Source organism: Macaca fascicularis, chromosome 2 (assembly GCF_037993035.2).
Source record: "Macaca fascicularis isolate 582-1 chromosome 2, T2T-MFA8v1.1".
In the NCBI taxonomy this organism is placed as follows: domain Eukaryota; kingdom Metazoa; phylum Chordata; class Mammalia; order Primates; family Cercopithecidae; genus Macaca; species Macaca fascicularis.
This window is the reverse complement of record NC_088376.1, coordinates 52,579,579-52,602,715: the sequence shown is the minus strand read 5'-3', so window position 1 is coordinate 52,602,715 and position 23,137 is coordinate 52,579,579. Positions and strand designations below refer to the sequence as shown.

The following is a 23,137-nucleotide window of genomic DNA, read 5'->3' as shown; positions in this document are numbered from 1 at the left end:
TTCCCTTCACTGCAAACATGGAGTTCGTGCTTGACTGATGGTTTGGGTTAGCAGATACTGATCCTGCGCATGTAGGTGGAGGCTGAGCCCTGTGAGGGGTGCATTCCTCAGAGAGTAAATATAGAGGGGAACGTCTTAAGGGCCAATGGCTGGCACTCAGGACATGCTGAGGTCAGGGCAAGCACACAGAAGAGTCAGAAAACGAGACACGGAAAGCTGTCAGAGTCAGGAGAACTGGAACTTTGTATGCAACAGATGACGAGACTGTTTTCAAGATGCTGGTAAAAGTCCAAAGACAATTCTGAGATTAAAAAAGAAAAAAAAAAAAAGCTTTGGATTTGCTTTAAAGATCTTTGGTGGGCTCAGAGAGAGCAGCTTTAATAAAGGAGATGGAGAAAGAAAGATTTCAGGGATTAAGAAGAAGATAAGTAATGATGGGATAAGGGAATTCTGGTGGTAGAACATCTAATGACTAACTTATCATAAATCTATCATGATAAATATATCCTAATATGTGTGATTTTGTGACTTGAGGCTTAGTGGCACATCACATAGGTCCAATACATACATATACATGCAGACATACACACACGCACACACACCCCTAGTCTTACATCAACCTATATGGTACCAGGTGTTCATTTTAGCCCGGCTTCTAGCTCTGAAATCTCTGCCCTGGCTTTTGCTTTCCTCTTGCTGATCTACATGCTTATGTGCTTGTTATTCTGTTTTTACTTCATATATATTCATAAACTGTCATTCATCCTTTCTGAAACAAGGAGTACCTAAACAAATGAGTGAATGAATTAATGCCTTTTCTTTACAGATGATACCAATTGGTATAAACACCTCGTAGAATGTATTCGTGGCTGCCTGTGCACGTGGCGCCTGAGAAACCATTCCAGGAGCAGGGTTGTGTCAGCTCAGATCCTGAAATCTGAGCTGGCTCCAGGGTCTTTTTACCAACCTTTAGGCTCATGGAGACCTATGGTGCCATTTTAATTCCTTTTATTGATGAGAAAACTGAAGTTCAGAGAAGTTAAGTGATCTGATCAAGGTCACACTGCTACCAAATGATAATCATACGCCCAGAATCGAGTTTTTTTCTAACAATTTATATTGCCTAACCAGTATGCCTTTATTGATGACCTTTAAGTTCTAATCAATGTTTTATTTTATTTCTTCCATCAGAGGAAGCTCAAACCAGAGACACAATTTCCAAATTCAGGAAGAAAAAGTCCAAATCAGATAGGCATAGATTGACTCCTGGGGTATGAATGAAGAATCCAGAAACTTGGGAGTCAGGGGCCACATGTGGAGAGGTTGAGGATGATTGCCTAAATAGGCACTGTTGCTGCCATCTGCTGTCCTGTGTGACCTGGGCATAGTAGATAAGTTTGCAAGCACAGAATGGACAGATTCAGGTTTTGTCAAGTTAACACAGTTTTGTGGGTCCTCTTTTAAAAAATCCAAAACTAAGACAAGAACATTAGAAGGCTCTATAGAAGACAGCAAGGGGCCCTAAAGCTTATTAGTTTTCCTCTCTCTTCAGTAATAGGTTCTAGTTGTATTTTCTGGAGCAATATAGCATTTTTCAAGTAAATTTCTATTTCCCAACAGAATTCCTAAGCTTATGAAGGAATTTAATATCTGACAAAGAGGGCATTACAAAACAACAGGGGTGAAAGGATAATCTAATAAACAGTGCTGGCTGACTTGTTTAGAAATTCTCTGGATATTCAAAAGTTGAGCATTATCAGGACTGTTTCATTGCAAGGAACTGAATTGATGGTTATAACACCTGTAATATTTGCTACTAGACAGGGAATTAAAATGAAACAAAATGCACGGCCTGATGGAGGTGCCCCATCAATGTTAAGGAGATTTAAATCGTACAGTCTCCTCTGTAGTTTTCAGAATCAGGTCTCATTTAGCAGTAGGCAAGAGGGCTAGAGAGAGCTGAGACTCTGAGGGTAGGCAACTATCCAGAGAACAGGTAAGCCAGGAAAATCCCATCTATAGACATCTAGCAGTGGAAGGTTAGCCTTAAATAAGTCCTTCTGGTGGAAGTCCTGGAAAAGGCAAGTCAGTCTGCAGCTGTCAGTTGGTAAGGCCAAGGAAGGCAGAGAGTGACCCTCAGGGAGATCCAGCAGGGACCTGGTGAGTGAACCATAGCACCAAGGTAGTGAATGAATGAATGACACAAGAGGCAGGAAACTAGATAAGGTGATGTTGACATCAGAGGCTCTGATAACATGTGATAGAAATCTAACCCCAGAGATTAGGGTTTACAGTAAGAAATTCAGAAATGGAACCTTAGTCTTAAAACCCAAAAGGTAGGGTAGAATATTGGGATTTACAACATAGGGCACAAAGTGGGGACTTGCTCAGGAGGAACAGAAGTGACAAGAATATCTGACCAGGATGAACAGGAACACTGACTTCCTACCAACCCTCTGAGTTACTGGCCTACATCTTTTTATTTTAGTTTTTGTAGAGATGGGGTCGCGCTGTGTTGCTCAGGCTGGTAAATTCCTGGCCTCAAGCAATCCTCCCACCCAAAGTGCTGGGAGTACAGGTGTGAGCCACTGCACTGGGCCCCTGGTCAAAATCTTAATAAATTCCCTCCTACAGGAATTGTTCTGTGGACCTGGGGCTGGCTGGTCCTTTAAATGGAGACCCTGTAGCCTCAGCTGTGGAGGACTAAGGAGGCTGGGGTACAGGGCCAGGCTAAAGCTTTCTACTGCTCATTTGGGAGTGATTTTCACAATAAACTAAAAACGTAGATCATTTCAGCAGGAGATAAAATAAATGCACTTGGAGTGGTGTTTAAAGTCCTTTGTTTCCAGTCCATGAGAATTAAACATTTAGTGAGAAGGTTTAAGTACAGCAAGAAGCTTTAGAGAAAATTAATCTATTGTAGGAAGTATGGTGCATATTTTGGAAAATGTTTATCAAGGTATTCCTACAGAATAGCTGCAGGACCACTACTTTATGTCTACAGAATAATTCCAGAATTCTCCAGCAAGGAGAGTAAACTCTCCTAGCTGAGGCCCAAGTGATGAGGATCGAGGCAGGTGAGGGGGATAAGGGTAGTAACGCAGGTCAGGCCTATAAGTAAACAAGTACGTAAATAGGAATCAATTCACAAAGAATAGCAAGTCCAAGGTCAAGAAATCCAAACCAGAGTAAGGAGTAACAGAGGAAGAGCCCCATTTCAAGATTGCAGGTTATAACATAGAATGTCCAGTAAGGGAGGGACTGGCAGGGAGATATCCTTTGTTGTGTGTGTGCAGAGAGGAAGCAAGAAGGAAAAGAGAGGAGAAGCAGAAAGGAAATAATCAGAAAGGCAACTGAAAAGAGGAAACTCTCTAGGCATTAGAAAGAATCCTAAAGACAAATTCCAGGGAATTCTGGAAATTCCCTGCTGGCTGAGAAGCCTCAGGCAAGTCACCTATCTCTGAACCTCAGCTTCCAAGTCTATAAAAGGGGGCTGCTGAGTGGGCTGGTCTTTTAAGATCTATCTTCACCACTCTGTGATTCTAAGATTATTGGTGTTCTGAAATCTCAGCCAACAAAGATAAGCACAGTTCAGAAACCATCAAGGCCAGAAACAGCCTGGTGTGCACAGGGAAGTGCAGGCCAGCCTGCCTGGTTAGGAGGGCAGAGCATGGCCAGAAGAAGTTTGGGAGTCCAGCAGAACTTTATTCAACAAATACTTACTGAGTGTCCACCATAAGCCAGGCACCACTGTGGAAAGCAGGCACAGTGGCAGTGTCCCTACCCTCCTGAAGCTTGGATCTCAGTGGAGGAGGCAAACACCATCAAGCAAACAGAAAAATTTCTCATTTTAAGCAGAGATTAAGAGCTACGAAGTAAAAGAAGGCAGGAAAATGGAATAAATGATGCAGTAAACTGATGGGAGGCTATTTAGATAGCTGGTCAGGAAAGAAGACAACATTGAGCAGAGGCCTGAATAAAGAAGCGGAGGCTGCTGGGAGCATCTCAAAGTAGATTTAGGTGAAAGATTATCTAGGTCTGAAATAGGGCAGCGCTGGTTGAGATGGAGGCAAGGAGTTGAGATGTTCTTCAATATTGATCAGGTAAACTTGTCAGGCCTAAGCAACCGTTCAGATGTAGGACATGAAAAAAAATGGGAAGGATGTTGGGTGCGGTGGCTCACACCTGTAATCTCAGCACTGTGGGAGGCCAAGGCAGATGGATCATTTGAGGTTAAGAGTTCGAGACAAGCCTGACCAACATGGTGAAACTCCTTGTCTACTAAACATACAAAAAAATTAGCTGGGCGTGGTGGCCTGTAATCCTAGCTACTTGAGAGGCTGAGGCAGGAGAATCACTTGGGCGACAAAGCAAGACTCCGTCTCAAAAAAAAAAAAAAAAAGGGAAGGATGAAGAAAAAGTCTCTAATATATGGCTTAGGTAGCAAAATAGATGTACCACTCACTGAGAAAAAAAAAAAAAAAAAAGTAGGAGAAAAAGCAGGTTGGGTGAAAGATAATGAGTGGTCTTCTGGAATGATAGGGTTGTAGTGCAATCCCACCATTGGTAATATCGCCAGCAGGGGGAGTGTGGAGCTGGAGCAGAGGCTGGGCTGGAGATTGGGACTTGGGAATGAGTGACACCTGGGTGGTCAATGAAGTCATCATCGCCACTAAGATTGACAATTAATCAGACATCAAGTATTTAGGGAGCACCTACCAAGTGCCAGGCTACATGGCAAGTCCTGAAGGAATTTTCTTCTTAATGGGAGCATGAAAAAAAAAATCTCCAAGCAAGTAAAATGATTCCAAGTACTGATGACAGAGGCAATAAAGAAGTTAACATCATGAGATACAAAGTAATGAAGCTGAGGAGGTAGTAATGGCAGATATTGCTTTAGCTATGGTTGAAGTGAAAGATGAATAAAAAGGACACAGTCCTGTGAAAATCTAGATGAAGATTGTTTCAAGCAAAAAATTGTAAGTCATTAGGTCCTGAGATGGGAGTAGACTTGGTGTGAGGACAGGTGAAAGGTCAAGGTGGCCATAATAAATGAATGAGGCAGAGAGAACTAGGCTGGACCACATAGGGAGAAGGCTGGGTTTAATCCCCAGGGAAACGTGTGTAAATTGAGAAGAGCAGAAGGCTGAGGAAAGATCCCTGGAAAACAGCCTGAAGGATAAAGGGAATGTGGTATCACAGAAAGGGTAGACTTCGGAGGAGCCAGTGATAAGCTCTCCAGCAGCAGTGAATTACTTTTATGTTTGTAACAGAGAACAGCTCATGTTTCATAAAGGATAGAACAAGTAAATTAGCTGGTGAGCATCATTCAACTCCCTCACAGCCCACTCATAAGCTAAAGGCTCCAGAAGGCCATTTGTCCTGCCACAGGTCCTTAGTTTCCTCTTCCAATATAACAACTTTAGCTTACTTGGTAATATATACAGCAGCATTGAATCAATCTCCACAAGGCTGTTTTAAGATAGCTGCAAAAAAATATTTCAGTGCTATATGCAATCATTGAGCAGATGAGAAAATGGTAATGCACAGATACTAAACAGCTTTTCCAAGCCCCAATAATGGCCTATGCTAAAAATAGCATCCCTGTCTCCTTGTTTCAAGGTTATTTTTCATTTTGCATCTAGCTTATGCCTCTGTTTGGGGAAAGCTATCATTAGAAGTTTTATGGATTCTCAAACCACACTGCTGGACTGGAACCATAAACCACCTCTCTTGATCCACAGGCACAACACTTCGCTTGGACGTCTGGGATGGATGGAAGGAATTTCTGATGGGTTGTCTCCTCGGACAAAAACTTAAAGTCCAACGTTACTTATCAAAAGAAGGACCAGTACTCAAGTATGAGAAATTAATGTTAAATTAACTTAGCAAGTGCTGTAATTTTTTACTAAACTTCCATCAGACCTTAAGCCTGCAGTTCACTCACTCTACAGCTGGGGTGCTGCTCTATGCCAGTTCCACTTAGCATGTTTCAACCAAATATTATTATTACATATTTGCTGGAACAAAACAGCAGGGATGCCATCAGGACTGACAGTCTTGCGATTCAGATAGACTTTCCTCAGGAAATACTAACTACAGTTAACTTTTGAACGATGCAGGGGTTAGGGATGCCAACTCCCCACACAGTTGAAAATTCCCATATAACTTTCGACTTCCCCAAAACTTCACTACTAATAGCCTACCATTGACCAGAAGCCTTACTGATAACATAGTCAATTAACACATGTTGTGTATATGTATTATATACCATATTCTTACAATAAAGTAAGCTACAGAAAAGAAAATATTAAGAAAATCATAAGGAAAAGAAAATATATTTCCTAGTCATTAAGTGGATGTGGATCATTATGAAGGTCTTCAATCTTCAGGTTGAATAAGGCTGAGGGGGAGAAAGAGGAGAAGGGTTTGTCTTGCTGTCTCAGGTGTGGCAGAGGTGGAAGAAAATCGCCAAACTGAACCTCCACAGTTCAAACTCATGTTGTTCAAAGGTCAACTGTGATTAAATGGGTGACTTCGATTTGGTTTAGATATGAGACTTTCAGCAACATTTTTCAAGGCTATCAGAACACATACAGACAGTCCACAACTTACGATGGTTCAACTTAGATTGTTCAACTTACAATGGTGTGAAAGTGGTATTAATTCAGTAGAAACTAAACTGCCAGTGCCCATACAACCATTCTTTTTCATTTTCAGTACAGCATTAAATAAATTACAGGAAATATTCAACAGTTTATTATAAAATAGGCTTTGTGTTAGATGATTTTGCCCAACTGTATGCTAATTAAGGCGGGCTAGACTAAGATTTGATGTTCAGTAGATTAGGTGTATTAAATGCATTTTAGACTTATGATACTTTCAACATATGATGGTTTTTATCAGGACATAACCCTATCATAAGTCAAAGGGCATCTATATCTTGCCACTTTCACATTCAGTTATTCTTTAAGAAAACACTTGTTAATTGACTGAAAACACTGACCACATCTTCCTAAGCTCACATGTAATTTTTCAAACTGCATTTATTACCAGCATTCGCACTTTTGCCATACATAAAGTGTAACGGGTATAGCTGGGGCAGGAGGAGGGTTGGTTCAGAGAGGCAGGTGGTCATTTTAATGTGTTAATACAGCCATCAGATTCTCAAATACACAATTGCACTAATCTGTAGGTTTAATTTAATAGTATTTTAGAATAGTGTCCCCTCGTGGGTGATTTAATCATGTTTTGTAGAAGCCAACACATCAGGAGATCTAAGGGCTCTGTGAAGTGATGGATTAGAAGAGCAGCTTTTACAATGTTATAAAATATTCTAATATTTTACACTGATTTCTATTATGGGATAGTGATATTTTTTCCATGTTCTGCATCCAAAGAAATAGCTGTGTTGCTTTGTTACTTTTAATAGTGTATATTTATTTAATACTTTATAGTAGACACTGTGTTATATTTACTACCTCATTCTATGTTTATAACACTTTGATGAGGTGGACAATTTTTAATCTTATTTTACAGATGAGGAAACTAAGATCAGAAAACCTGCCCCATGTTGGCTGGGCACAGTGGCTCACACCTGTAATCCCATTACTTTGGGAGGCCAAGGTGGGCAGATCACTTGAGGTCAGGAGTTCGACACCAGCCTGGCCAACATAGCGAAACCCCTGTTCTACTAAAAATACAAAAATTAGCCAGGCGTGGTGGCTCGCACCTGTAATTCTGACTACTGAGGAGGCTGAGGCAGAAGAATCGCTTCAACTTGGGAGGTGGAGGTTGCAGTGAGCCAAGATTGCACCACTGCACTCTAGCTTGAACAACAGAGTAAGACTCTGTCTGGCAGGGAATGGAGGAAGAAAACTTGCCCCATGTCATACCAATAGCAAGGGCAGAACTGGGTATTGAATCGTTAACAATTTAACTCTAGTGTTCATGTGCTTGACCATCTACACTTGACTTCATCTTTAAATAAAATCTAAGAGCTCAGAGAATGTAAGTGGTCAGACTTAAAAGCTCCTTGTATTTCCCCATGCTTGATATTTTTCCTGAGGATTTAATTTTTATAAAAAAGACGACCACTTCAGGGAAACTATTTACATGTGCATAGTAGGATAATGTGTATAAGCAGGATCTGTGCAGTTTAACCTGTATATCACCATATGCCTTTTCCAAAAACATTTTAAGGTAAAAGTTAAGAAGAAATAAACATTCAGCTAGAATATTTCATGAGCATTTAGTGTAACTACACTTGTTTGTTTGCTGATTTTCTAAACACCCCTCCCCACTTGTTTCACTCATTTAGGTATCAGAAAAGGGTAGCCCTGTACATTGCTGCTTTTTGTGGGTACATTGAACTCACTGAATGGACCCTGAAGCAGGGTGCGCGGCCCCACGAGGCAGTCGGTGTTCACCCCTATCGAGCATGGTGCCATGAAGCCCTTCATGCAGATGTCTCTAAATGCCCCATTCATGCAGCCGCAGAAGCAGGCCAACTGTTGATTCTGAAGGCCTTTGTCAACTGCAGCGTGCTGTGCCTGGAATGCAAAAATGCAGCAGGACAAACTCCCCTGACCATTGTGTTCAAACACAAGCATAAAGACTGTGTATTATATTTGCTCAGTAAAATGTGGTCCACAGTTTCTTTTCCGAAAATTTCAGTCCCAATGAGGATTTATATTAAAATAAAACAATGGATCCTCAGAGCTCAGAGTCACAGTCTTCATAAAAGCCAGTTTTGTGGAGCAAGGGTCTTTGGGGCAAAAGTTGGAGACACTGTGATGGTGGATGGTTTCACCAAACCAAAAATGACCTCCAAGAGCTGGCATAAGGCTGGGAACAGTGACTCACAAAGCATCTTGCTCAAGCTACCATCTCTCAGCAAACAAACTGCAAGCAGCAAACCTGTGAGTCCTTTGGCAATTTCACAGCCAGACACAAGAGAACAAGCCCTCAAATTTCATCCACTGGTGAATGCAAGTACATTCTCTGAATTACAAAAACATCAACAACAAGATCAGAAAAAAATTACTGCCACAGCAAGGAAAAAAGAAAAGCTCATAAAAAACACATATCTTCCCCAAGTCCCCCTCCCTCCAGTTTCAAGAGTGGGATATTCACATCCATCATTTTTCTATGCAACACCCAGTGCTGACTTTTCACTGAAGTCCTCCTTCTCATCTTTCTCAGAGCACAGTGGGAAGACTCCAAGGGAGAACGCAATCTACTGCTTAGCTGTGGCAAGGTAACGTTCTCCCCTTAAACATACAAAGGGCAAACCTTTTATAAGGCAGGTCCAGGATAAGGAATGGTCCATAATGCCCTACTATGCCACTGAAAGTAATACAAGTTGTTCTAATGCATCAATACCCAGCTTCAAGGACCTCATCTTAGCCTCATGACTGGGACAAAATGAACTAATATTATTGGCCAATCCAATCTGTGCAGTACTTTACTCCTCAAACTTTCAGGAGGGAAAGAAACACAGTAGAAAGTGTTGTATCAATTCTCAAGGTCCCTTACTGCTGCTGCTGCTGCTGCTGCTGCTGCTGCTGCTGCTGCTGCTTTTATTTTTCCTTTTTGTTTGAGACAAGGTCTCGCTCTGTTGCCCAGGCTGGAGTGCAGTGGTGCTATCACAGCTCACTGCATGCTTGAATTCCTAGGCTCAAGCAATTCTCCCACCTCAGCCTTCCAATTAGCTGGGACTACAGGCACATGCCACTATATCTGGTTGATATTTTTTTTTCCTGTGGAGACGGGGACTCACCATGTTGCCCAGGTTGGTCTCAAACTCCTGGGCTCAAGCGATCCTCCCACCTTGGCCTCCCAAAGCACTGGGATTACAGGCATGAACCATTGTGCCTAGCCTGCTAATGTTTCTTCTTTTTCCTCCTCTTCAACTTCTCTCTCTTCCTCTTCTTCTAAAGCTAATAAAAAATTAATTGTAATTAGAGGGGAACGAGAGAAAACTGAAATATGGGAGGGAGACATCAAAAGTGTCATAGAAAACTAGATGATAACAAAAATGCAAGGAAAGAAAAGAATACATTAATGACAAATTGAATGATTAAAGACTTGAATTGACTTACTAGGCAAGATGCACAGGTGGGGTGAGATCTGTATTGGACAGGGTGCTAGAATTGACATTAATATTTACAGTGAGTTAAAAGGTAATCCGTAGCACATCTAAAGAGATAAGAAAGTGTATCAGAATTAGATGTTTCAGGTACACAACTCTCTGATTAGAGTTTAGATCCCATCCATTACTTATGAGGCATTATTTGATGCAAATATTACAGTTAGAAATATAGATTTATGAGTGACTTTTCCCCTTACTCAACATAATGAGAAGGCAAGAAAAAACAAGGCTAGAAGGCTAGATTGTTTTACTTGCTTTTCTGTACTGGTCTTTAACTCAGCTCAACTTTATTTCAGTTAAGTTGTTGCCACCTTGTGGTGAGAGTAATTTGGGCTGTAAAACACAAAATTCAATATCCAACAGAGTGAGGTTGACAATAGAAGAAGACACTTAATAGCTTAGTAGCCTCAATCTTTGTAATTTGTGAGATATCTCTGACTAGAATGACTAGAATGTATCACCAAAAATTCTAGAAATATACTAGAAAAGTTATTAATTGAAAAAACTGCATAGTCCATCTTAAAATAAGGCTATAAACAAGAAAGGAAATATTGATTTGTTTTATCAACAGATACATGCTAAAAATGAGTTTATCAATAAGTGTTTACTAGCCCAGTGCTGTGCCCAGCAGAATGGAAATGTGCATGAAAAAGCATGTGTTTTTAAGCTTTGTGTGTGGAGGGGGTGCCGTTTCTATGAGAAAAGCTGACGGTGTCTGTTGTGTAGAGTGCTTTCTTGGCGAGGAATTGAGTTATGAAATATATAGTAAAATCCATAAGGACCACTAATCTCATATATATGGTTTGTTGAATTTTTATGTTTTCATATATCCATTTAAGCACTACTCAGATCAGATGCAAACTACTTCCAGTGCCCCTAAAAATTTCCTTCATGCCCCTTGCCAGTCATGATCCTTCCCAGATGTAACTATTATTCTCATCTCTATCACCAAATATTACTTTAGCCTGTTCTCGAATTTCATATAAGGGGCACATATGGCATATACCTTTTATATTTTGCTTTTTTTGTTCAACACATTGCCTGCAAGATTCATCAATATTTTTGCATGTATTGATTGTTCTTATTTCTATGTAGTATTCCATTTGTATGCAGTATTCCATATCCTAATTTATTTATCTATTTTCCTATTATAGGCATTTAAATCATTTCTAATTTAGGGGCTACTTTGAATAAAAATGCACAATTATTCTTGCATATGAGGTTTGGTGGACATCTGCATTCACTTCTCTTGACTCTATACCAAGGAATAGAATTGCTGGGTCATAGGATAAATTTATGTTTAGCTTTAGAAAACATTTCTAAACACTTTTTAAAAGAGACTACCAGTGTGCCTTTTGTTTTTGTTTTTGTAGCTACACTGCATAAGGATTGGAGTTATTAAGGAGTGGCAATTTCAAGGTCAAGAAAGAAATTGCTAGAGAAAACATTTTGTTAAAGAAAGGGTTATTCTGTGAAGGAAAGAGAGAGAGGAAAGAAGGAAAGAAGGAAAGAAAGAAAGAAAGAAAGAAAGAAAGAAAGAAAGAAAGAAAGAAAGAAAGAAAGAAAAGAAAGAAAGAAAGAAAGAAAGAAAGAAAGAAAGAAAGAAAGAAAGAAAGAAAGAAAGGAAGGAAGGAAGGAAGGAAGGAAGGAAGGAAGGAAGGAAGGAAGGAAGGAAGGAAAGAAAGAAAAGAAGGAAGGAAGGAAGGAAAGAAAGAAAGAAAGAAAGAAAGAAAGAAAGAAAGAAAGAGAAAGAGAGAAAGAAAGGAGGGAAGAAAGGAAAAAGAGGGAGGAAGAAAAGAGGAAGGAAAGAAGGAAGGAAAGAAGCAAGGAAGGAAAGAAGGAAGGAAAGGGGAAGGAGGGAGGGGAAAGGAGGAAGGGATTAGTGCAGAAGGGAGACCCACAGGGAGAGTGGTGGTCAGTCTGACTGCGCACTTACTCTGGCAATGTTACTCCCAGCAAATCCTCTTTCCATTTCTCTTTTCCCAATATTTTTCTCTTTCCCGTATTCACACCCTCCACTTCCCATCTGCTTCTGCCCCCTTTCCACTGAATCTCTCCCAGGATCTGTTCCACCTTCCTCTGTTGGTGGGCTGTGGAAAGGAAGGAGAGATCTATAATCTCATGCCACTGCAGTCTTCTTGATCGAGTTCAAGTTCCTCACAGAAGTCACAAAAGCACTTACATCTGCCTGAAGTAGACAGTCAAGGCAGGCAGTCAGGTGGTCTGAGCACTCCTCTAAATGATCAGGGCAGCTCTTGTACCACAAAGACGCAAACATGAGGAATGGATGGACACTATCCTGATGGCTACATGCACCATCACCAAGCTAGTGTTATAGCCAAGAAATGGGGAAGAACCTAATGTTCATGATGCTGACCCAGGGATCAGGTGGGTAAAGTGACCATCAGATGTTCCTGTTTTACAGAAAGGGGAGTCTCCCGAACCAGACAAGTCATCTGGCATCATGTGAAAGTACTTGCTGGACTCCATGTCATTCAGGAATTCCTACCTTTAGATTCATAAAACTAAACCTCTCGGGGTTGACCCCAAGATGGCATTGATGCAGTTAGCACAGATCAAGCGCTAATGTGGGTTTGGGTTGGTGAGTGAATGTGACTGGTGTAGACAGTCACTTAGGCCAGAAGGTCACATAGTCTCATTCCTTAGCCTAGAAGTCAGTGTAGGCTTTACACAAATCAAAGAATACCTGTAAGGTGTGTTTAGAAAAATAGCCTTCCTTATTGCTTATTGTCCAATTCCAGAGAGGTTTATGTGACCTGGGAGTCCAGTTAAGTAGGGGATTGGTCCAGATGTAGGGGATTGGTCCAGAAAGCTGAGAGTTTGAGTGGACTGAGAATAGATGATAATCTCAAATGCTATGAGCTTTGATGGGCTCTTGTACTCTGGATACAAGTACAGCTCTTTGTTTTTATTCTTTATTTTAAAAGGCATGTGTTATATGTTTTAATCACCTTTCGTATCTCTAGCACATAGAATAGTGCTTGCCATAGAGTAAGTGCTCAATATGCATCTTTTTCTTAAGGTAAACAGTTTTTGAATCAATGCAGAAAAGTCAGGTTTCAAATGCCAGGGAGAGAATCAGGATAGGCCTGAGCCTAGGAAGAGCAAGGATATGCATCAGAACAGGAGAGGACTTCAGATTAACTCTGGTGGGATATGGGGAAAGGCTGAAAGTGCCTGAGTGATTTCCTTAAGACTTAATACCTATTTTTATGGGCAACATAGATGGGTTAACCCAGTTTAGAAGGGCACAGAAAGACACAACTATTGAGGTAAAACAAGAAGTTAATCTAGAACAAAGAAGTTCAATCAGGCAGACATGGACCTGGTTCAAATGTTGGAAACACTATGGTATTTTATACAGGGTTACTCCTAATAGATTGAGTGAAAGACTTTTAAAAATACCAGACTTTGCCAGACAACATGGGCAGAGGTGAGGTAAAGGATCCAGGCAGAGCTAGTAACATGGTCAAAGGCACTGTTTTGTGAAAGAGCAAGCAAGAAATTTAGTTTTCAGGAAAGTACATGGATTTGCAAAAGGCATTGTAGGCAATAAGGAAAAACTATTTGGAGATAAGACTGGCAAAGTAGACTGCTTCTACACTAAGAAGCATCTGTGTGACCAAGTGAAGAGTTTGCTTCTTCTTTCCCCTTCCATAGGATTGGAGGTAGGTGGGAAGCTCACGGAAGTTCTTTTTCGTGAAGTCACATAATCAGTTTTTGTTTGTTTTTGAAGACAAATCTGATAGAGATGTATGGAAGACTCGTCGGAAAGATGTGGAAAGACTATAGTAAAGTTAGGAAACTGCAATAAGAGAAATAAGAGAAAATAAAGACCTGGACTAGAATAACAGTAGTTACGGAAAAGAGAGATTTTCTGGGGAATAATCTACAAATACAAGAGATATTTCTGGCGAATAATCTACAAAATTTGGTCATTGACTGGGTGTGGAAATAGAGAAAGAAGGAATTTAGTTTTGTTTCTAGCTTTGGAGATAGTGAAGATAGCAAAATTGAAGTGTTAGAACAAGGAAACAGAAGTGGGACAAGTTTAGGAAGAAGATAAAAGATATGTTAAATTAAAAGTGTCTATGGGATAAATATTTTTATTTGGTAATTGGAGATATGCAACTTTCAAGAAAGGTCAAGCTTTAGGAGTCATGGATACAAGAATTGAAATAGTGAGTAAATGAGGATTCCTAGGAGGAGGGTGTAGAAAGAGAGGAGAACCAAGGAGAGAATCTTGGAGGACCCCAACGTTTAAGGGGATGTAAAACACCTCTGTATTAAATCACATTTGCATCCTACCAAGTAAGAGTAATCGTATTCAAATTTGCAAGTCTTTATTAGTATATAGCCAGAGAATAACTATCATAAAACATTAAGTTCCTTTGCATTTTAGTTAAAGACTATCAAAATACCTAATATCTTTTCAATTAAAAAATCCTCATGTGTGTTTGTAGGGGTAGAAAGTGGAGAAAGGAGAAGAGGCCAGGGAATATATGATGTATAGGAATATCTAGAGAGGAGAGAGAAAAAGTTTCAACTCAGAGAATTCTACATGATACTGAGTGGCTTTCTGTTTCTAGTTATGATTCTAAGTTTTTAGCATTGCCTTGGGAAAACATCATTTCCACTGCATCACAGGGAACTTGTTTTAGAAAGATTACTGTTTCTATTTCACATCTACCTATGTGACAAGACAAACTAGCCCTAGCTACAAAATCAACCTGAAGATTTCCATCCTTTTTCAGCTATGTATGCAGATAAGATCAGACCTTCTTATAAATTATATCTTGTTTTCTTGCAGTGCCTTTAAAGAGAAACGATGGCTTCAGCAGTTAGAAATAGCAAGAGTCCTGGCCAAAAAGAGCATTTCTAACTTCACCACCCGAGGAGGTCTGACAGCATGTGAAAACTCTCTAGAAATTGTGCTTTGAAAAATCATGACAACCTCAGTTTGGACAAAGACCTGAGCAAACAGAATGTCCATTGCTAATGTTAACATTTATAATAACAGTTCTAATGTTATCATCTCTAGTAACAGTTATAATGCCACACAACTTTTAATAGGATATTTAACACCATATTTTCTTGGACTTCATCATGCTAACTGAAAATTTAGTGCTATTTTTGTATAAAGAATATAAGGAAGAATTCAGAAGAAACTGAGAATAGTAGTTGTCCACAAGGTAGGGAAGCTGAGACAATGGAAAACAAGGAAGTGAGAATTTTTACATTTTCTTTTTTTGTTTGTTTTTCTTTTTTTTTTTTAAAGTGTTTTGGTTTTTTAAGCCATATTAATGTAGAATATATTTTAAAATAAATAAAATTTTAAAATTCTATATAAGGAAAGTTCTTAAGAAAGTTAACAAATACCATCCAGGTCTAATGCTGATCTCAGACATCTTTTTAACTCTGCTAAAACACTGCTTCCAATTAATTTTTTTAAATTGAGTTAAAATTTACATGTAGTGAATTGCATGAATCTTAAATGTAAGATTCAATGGGTTTGAAAAATATCCCAGTCAAAACATAGAACGTTTTTGTTACCCCAGGAAGTTCCTTCAAGCTCCTAAGTCAATTCCAACTTCTTTAGGTAACTGCTATTTTGATTTCTATCTCCATAGATGACATTTTCAAATCATGGGTATCATGCAGTTGTTCACTTTTGTGTCTGGGTTATTTCGCTCAACTTAATGTTTCAAGATTCATTTACATTACTGCATGTATCAGTAGTACATTCCTTTTTTTCTTTTCTTTTTTTTTGAGACAGAGTTTTACTCTGTCGTCCAGGCTGGAATGCAGTGGCACGATCTCGGCTCACTGCAACCTTCGCCTCCCAGATTTAAGCAATTCTCTGGCCTCAGCCTACTGAGTAGCTGGGATTACAAGTGTGTGTCACCACGCCCAGCTAATTTTCGTATTTTTAGTAGAGACAGAGTTTCACCATGTTGGCCAGGCTGGTCTCGAACTCCTAACCTCAACTGATCCACCTCCCTTGCCTCCCAACATGCTGGCATTACAGGCATGAGCCACCATGCCCAGCTATACATTCCTTTTTATTACTAAATAGTATTTGATTATATGGATGCACCATAATGCATGGTGTATGGACTGTATGGATGTTTGGGTTGCCTCCAGTTTTGACATATTATGAAAAAAGCACTATGAACATTATTGTAAAAAGTATTTTTCTGGACATATGCTTTCATTTCTTTTGGGTATGTACCTAGGAGTAGAATTGTTGAATAACAGGGTGAATGTACATTTAACATTATGAGAAACTACCTAAGAGTTCTCCAAAGTGGTTTTATGATTTTTAACACTTTGACTAGCAATGTACGAGAGTTCTGGTGGCTTCACACACTTGGTGTCATCAGTGATTTTTACCTTTAGTCAATCTAGGGGGGTTGAAATGGCCTATCATTGTGGTTTAATTTGTATTTTCCTGATGACTATGATGCTGGATGCCTTTTCATGTGCTTATTGGCCATTTGTGTATTTTTTGTGAAGTAGCAATGCAAATTTCTGCCTATTTAAAAGATTGGGTTATCTTTTAATTATTGGTTTATTAGAGTTTTTGTATTTATGATACAAGTTCTTCATCATATATATATAGATAAATATAGATATATAGTATATATTTTTCCCAGTTTGTGGGATCACCTTTTCATTTTATTAATAACGTTTTTTGATAAACAAAAATGGTTTTAACTTTGATGAAGTAGAAGTTATCATTTTTTTCTTTTATGATTCATGCCTTTTATTTCCACTATAAGAACTCCGCCTGGCCTGATGCGGTGGCTTACACCTGCAATCCCAGCAATTTGGAAGGCCAAGGTGAGTGGATCACTTGAGGTCAGGAGTTTAATACCGCCTGGCCAACATGATGAAAACCTGTCTCTACTAAAAATACAAAAATTAGCCAGGAATGGTGGTGCATGTCTGTAATCCCAGCTTCTCAGGAGGCTGAGGCAGAAGAACCGCTTGAACCTGGGAGGCAGATGTTGCCGTGACCCAAGACAGTGCCCCTACACTCCAGCATGGGCGACAGAGTGAGACTCCATCTCAAAAAAAAGAACTCTGCCTACTCAAAAGTAATGAAGATTTTCTCTTATATTTTCTTCTAGAAGTTCAATAATTTTAGGCTTTATGTTAGGTTTATAATCTATCTCAAATTATTTTTGTGAGTGGTATGTGGTAAGGGTCAGGATTAATTTTTGAAAAGACTTTCCTTTGCCCCACTGAATTACCTAGCATCTCTGTTGAAAATCAATTGGCAATACAGATACAGATCTATTTCCAGACTTTCTATTTTGTTCCATTGATCTATTTACTTGTCGTTATACTAATACTACACTGTCTTAATTACTACATCTTAATTAGTCTTGAAATCAGGTAATATGTATCCTCCAACTTTGTTATTGTTTTTCAAGTTTGTTTTGGCTATTTTTAGTCCTTTGCATTTCCATATAAATTTTAAAATAAACTTGCCATTCTCTATTTTAAAAGCCTGTTGAGTTAGCGCAAGACTTAATTCTCATACCTGGACACTCTTGTCCTTCAGTACATGGATGATTTACTTTTAGCCGCCCGTTCAGAAACCTTGTGCCATCAAGCCACCCAAGTGCTCTTAAATTTCCTCACTACCTTTTGGCTACAAGGTTTCCAAACCAAAGGCTCAGCTCTGCTCAGAGCAGATTAAATACTTAGGGCTAAAATTACCCAAAGGCACCAGGGCCCTCAGTGAGGAACGTATCCAGCCTATACTGGCTTATCTTCATCCCAAAACCCTAAAGCAACTAAAAGGGTTCCTTGGCATAACAGGTTTCTGCCAAATACGGATTCCCGGGTACGGTGAAATAGCCAGACCATTATATACACTAATTAAGGAAACTCAGAAAGCCAATATCCATCTAGTAAGATGGACACCTGAAGCAGAAGCGGCTTTCCAGGCCCTAAAGAAGGCCCTAACCCAAGCCCCAGTGTTACGCTTGCCAACGGGGCAAGACTTTTCTTTATATGTCACAGAAAAAACAGGAATAGCTCTAGGAGTCCTTACACAGGTACAAGGGATGAGCTTGCAACCCATGGCATACCTGTGTAGAGGACTGTGTGCTCGCAAACGAGAAGTTCGCGATAAGCCCTGCTCTTGCAAACAAAGCAGGACATTCCTTCTCTGCAAACAAGAAGGATAAAGGAGCCAGCTGTAAACAGTGGGCTCTGGGAACTGGTCAGTGTTTTACTGATCTTGCGAGTCAAGGAAAGGTCAGAGAAGCAACACATGTCCCGTGACTTGGCAACAGTCCACAAACGGCTGGATAAAATAAAGCAGTGTGTGCCGTTCGGGGCGGCCGCCATGTATGTCTTGTCCTGTGTTGTCTTGTGTGTTCATTCCTTTGTTTAGGAAACATGCGGACCCTAACATACCTGAGTAAGGAAAATTGATGCAGTGGTAAACAGTTGGCCTCACTGTTTACGGATAGTGGCGGCAGTAGCAGTCTTAGTATCTGAAGCAGTTAAAATAATACAGGGAAGATATCTTACTGTGTGGACATCTCATGAGGTGAATGGCATACTCACTGCTAAAGGAGACTTGTGGCTGTCAGACAACAGTTTGCTTAAATATCAGGCTCTATTACTTGAAGGGCCAGTGCTGCAACTGCACACTTGTGCAACTCTTAACCCAGCCACATTTCTTACAAACAATGAAGAAAAGATAGAACATAACTGTCAACAAGTAATTGCTCAAACCTACACCATTAGAGGGGACCTTCTAGAGGTTTCCTTGACTGATCCCAACCTCAACTTATATACTGATAGAAGTTCCTTTGTAGAAAAAGGACTTCAAAAAGCAGGGTATGCAGTGGTCAGTGATTATGGAATACTTGAAAGTAATCCCCTCACTCCAGGAACTAGTGCTCAGCTGGCAGAACTCATAGCCCTCACTTGGGCACTAGAATTAGGAGAAGGAAAAAGGGTAAATATATATACAGACTCCAAGTATGCTTACCTAGTCCTCCATGCCCATGCAGCAATATGGAGAGAAAGGGAATTCCTAACTTCCGAGGAAACACCTATCAAACATCAGGAAGCCATTAGGAAATTATTATTGGCTGTATGGAAACCTAAAGAGGTGGCAGTCTTACACTGCCAGGGTCATCAGAAAGAAAAGGAAAGGGAAACAGAAGGGAACCACCAAGTGGATATTGAAGCCAAAAGAGCCACAAGGCAGGACGCTCCATTAAAAATGCTTATAGAAGGACCCCTAGTATGGGATAATCCCCTCCAGGAAACCAAGCCCCAGTACTCAGCAGGAGAAATAGAATGGGGAACCTCAAGAGGACATGGTTTCCTCCCCCTCACGATGGCTAGCCACCAAAGAAGGGAAAATACTTTAGCCTGCAGCTAATCAATGGAAATTATTTAAAACCCTTCACCAAACCTTTCCCTTAGGCATTGATAGCACCCATCAGATGGCCAAATCATTATTTACTGGACCAGGCCTCTTCAAAACTATCAAGCAGACAACCAGGGCCTGTGAAGTGTGCCAAAGAAATAATCCCTTGCACTGCAGGCCATACATTTCAATCCCTGTATCTTTAACTTCCTTGTTAAGTTTGTCTCTTCCAGAATCAAAGTTGTAAAGCGACAAATGGTTCTTCACATGGAGCCCCAGATGCACTCCATGGCTCAGATCTACCGTGGACCCCTGGACCAGCCTGCTAGCCCATGCTCCAATGTTAATGACATCGAAGGCACCCCTCCTGAGGAAATCTCAACTGCACAACCCCTATACACCCCAATTCAGCAGGAAGCAGTTAGAGCGGTCATCAGCCAACCTCCCCAACAGCACTTGGGTTTTCCTGTTGAGAATGGAGACTGAGAGAGACAGGACTAGCTGGATTTCCCAGGCTGACTAAGAATCCCTAAGCCTAGCTGGGAAGGTGACAGCTTCCATCTTTAAACACGGGGCTTACAACTTAGCTCACACCCAACCAAACAGATAGTAAAGAGTGCTCACTAAAATACTAATTAGGCAAAAACAGGAGGTAAAGAAATAGCCAATCATCTATTGCCTGAGAGCACAGCGGGACGGACAATGATCTGGATATAAACCCAGGCATTTGAGCCAGCAATGGCTACCCTCTTTGGGTCCCCTCCCTTTGTATGGGAGCTCTGTTTCACTCTATTAAATCTTGCAACTGCGGGGGGGGAAAAAAAAAAAGCCTGTTGGAATTATTCTGATTGGGTACAACTGACCTTTTAATAATATTAAATCTTATTATCCATAACATATTTCTGTATCGGTGGTATATATCTCCAATTATTTCTTAATTCCTCTCAGCAAAGTTTTGTAATTTTTAGTATATAGGTCTTGTAAATCTTCTTTTAAAGTTTTTTCCTAAATATTTTATATTTTTGAGGCAATTTACTAAGATGATTATAAGACAGATTTTGGTACAACAGTCGGAGTCACCTAAAATCTAAGGCTCATTCTAAAAAAATGCCTTTGAGTTCCCAGTTAGATATTGCAAGGTTGGGGCACAAAGGTTAATACAAACACACACACACGCATGTGCACAGACTCACACATACACACTCACACATAGATGATTCTACAGGGATGTTGTAAGGCAGCATGTGTATAGGTATTAGTTCACTATAGAGAAAACAAGAGATGATAGTGACTGGCAGGAGGCATAGCAGAAATTCTGGGTTGTTGTAACATTCTATTTCTTGTTCTGGAGTAATAGGTGTGTTTAATTTGAGAAAATTCAATAATGAGTATTTTAAAAATCTGTACCCTTTTCTGTTTGCATTTATAATACAATTTTTTAATGAATTAAATATTTTTTTAAAATCTCAGGAGCTAATTCATGCATTTGGTGCCAGCTTTAGAGTCATGAGAAGGTGGATGGTGTGAGTGAGGCTTGTCACCACGTTAATGTCCTCTTGACAGTGTAGTGAATTGAGCTGTAATTCCTTGCAGGGGGTGATAATATTTTATGTGTCATTGAAACACAGCTAAGGAAATACCCTGTGCAAGGATTCTGGGCTAGAATACTGAAGAAGGAGAAAAAGATGGGAAAATGTAAGAGAAAAGAAAGACACATGAGCTGGAGGGGGATATAAAGATGCAGAGAGAATATGAGGGGATAATTGATATGAAGCTTTGTTCCCTACCAGCATCAAGTGAAAAAAATACTGAGTATTTATTCTTTGTTCACATTCGCCCTGGAAGTAAGATTGCATGAAGTGACATTAAGACTGTATACATTTATAATGTAAATCTAATTGTAGAGCATTAGTATTAACATACACAAGATACGCTGGGACATTTATTCTCAGCCTGATTCTTTCAAATTAGAGTTAACGTGTATTCTCTGTGCTTCCTTGTCATTTTGTTCATTTTTCAAGTATTGCTATTCATCACACTGTATTGGAATTACTTCATTATCTGTCTCCCTCACTTTTCGGACACCTCCTAGAGGGAAGGACATTGTTTTATTCATCTACAAATTGCCAAAGCATAGCATATCTTTGAACCTTTAAGGAATTGCTCAGTAAATGTTTGTTGAATTAAATGAATGGCTTTTAAGATGATTGTGAATTTATAGGAGCATAAAATCTGCTCCTATAAAATGTAAATGCTGCTGTTTGCTTAATTCTAATTTATTGTTTCATTTGATCATCAAAATCAATTGAACTCAGCTGAGTATCATAACAGTCCTGCATGGCACAGAAGGGCAGTATTAAAATACCAATTTTACAGATGAAGAGACTATGCTTATAACATAAAAACAACTTACTGGAAGTCATACAGGTAGTGTCAGAGCCAGATATGGAATCTAGAGTTTTGAGTTTTCACTCAGGTAATTTCTTCTAAAAAACTATATCACCTATGGCAACAGAAGTCACTCTATAAATTATCCTGGGGTGTTTTAACTCCCAGGCTGGTTTTTCTTGGATAAAACTTGGTTTCTTTTTTTTTTGACAGTGTCTCACTCTGTCACCCAGGCTGGAGTGCAGTGACTCCAATTTTGGCTCACTGCAACCTCTGCTTCCTGGGTTCAAGCAATTCTCATGCCTTGGGCTACCAAGTAGCTGGGACCACAGGTACATGCCACCATGCTTGGCTAATTTTTGTATTTTTAGTAGAGATGGGGTTTCACCATGTTGGTCAGGCTAGACTTGAACTTCTGCCCTCAAGTGATCCTCCTGCCTTGACCTTCCAAAGTGCTGGGTTTACAGGCATGAACCACCACACCTGGCCTAACTTGGTTCCTTGACCATGGACTTTAGACAGCCCATTGTGCCACTCCCTAGTCTCACCTTCACCTCACCTGTCCTCACTTCATTCCCTGAGATTACAGAGAAGAAAGGCCATTTCATATTGGCATACTACTGTAACTATTTGCAAATTCATTTCAGTATTCCTATTCCCTAAATATGTACAGTTCTTGAATACCTCTTTTGAATCAGTTGAAACGGGTTTTTACTGTACTCTCACTAATTCTCTCATTAATTAACTAGTTCAATACATTTTGTGACATGTGTTCATTGTACACTTGTAGAAGAGTCACGATTTTACCTGTTCTGAAAATTATTCTTTAATAATGGATGTTTTCTCAATAACGTATGAATAAAGGCAACTTCAGGAAATGATGCAATTTTTGCTGATCTGCAATCCACAGTCTAAGTAAAAATTATGTTCTCTCTGCAAATGCTACTTCAAGACCTAATTAATAAGTTCAAGGACCTGTCTTTCTGTGCCACAGTGGAAGAAACAATTTCAGTCAGATGTGAAGGACAAAGTAGACACAGAGAAGTTAATTGAAAACCTCTTCCAATTTTTAGTCTGCCTGGGAGACTCAGAATATAGAAAGAGTTGTCTCAAGCCTCAGAAAAGACATATGAAGAGTCTCCTCCCCTTCCCCTCTCCTCCTCCACACCCTC

General features: G+C 39.8%; 2 protein-coding genes across 2 annotated transcripts in view; both read left to right on the top strand.

Moving 5' to 3' along the window:
* ANKUB1 (ankyrin repeat and ubiquitin domain containing 1) overlaps positions 1-15,249 on the top strand; it is a 31,891-nt gene extending 16,642 nt beyond the window's left edge. Inside the window, exons 4-6 of the mRNA XM_005546078.5 lie at positions 5,745-5,859; positions 8,321-9,259; positions 14,985-15,249. Of these exons, the coding sequence (XP_005546135.3) occupies positions 5,745-5,859; positions 8,321-9,259; positions 14,985-15,114 (1,184 nt within the window). The 3' untranslated portion in view covers positions 15,115-15,249. The remainder of the gene's footprint in view (positions 1-5,744; positions 5,860-8,320; positions 9,260-14,984) is intronic.
* Positions 15,250-18,461: 3,212 nt separating this feature from the next.
* Positions 18,462-19,695, top strand: LOC135969447 (uncharacterized). The gene is made up of 2 exons (XM_065539314.2): positions 18,462-18,538; positions 18,617-19,695. Exons 1-2 carry the CDS (start codon positions 18,462-18,464, stop codon positions 19,587-19,589), a joined length of 1,050 nt encoding a protein of 349 aa, XP_065395386.1. The 3' UTR covers positions 19,590-19,695.
* The last annotated feature ends 3,442 nt before the right edge of the window (positions 19,696-23,137 follow it).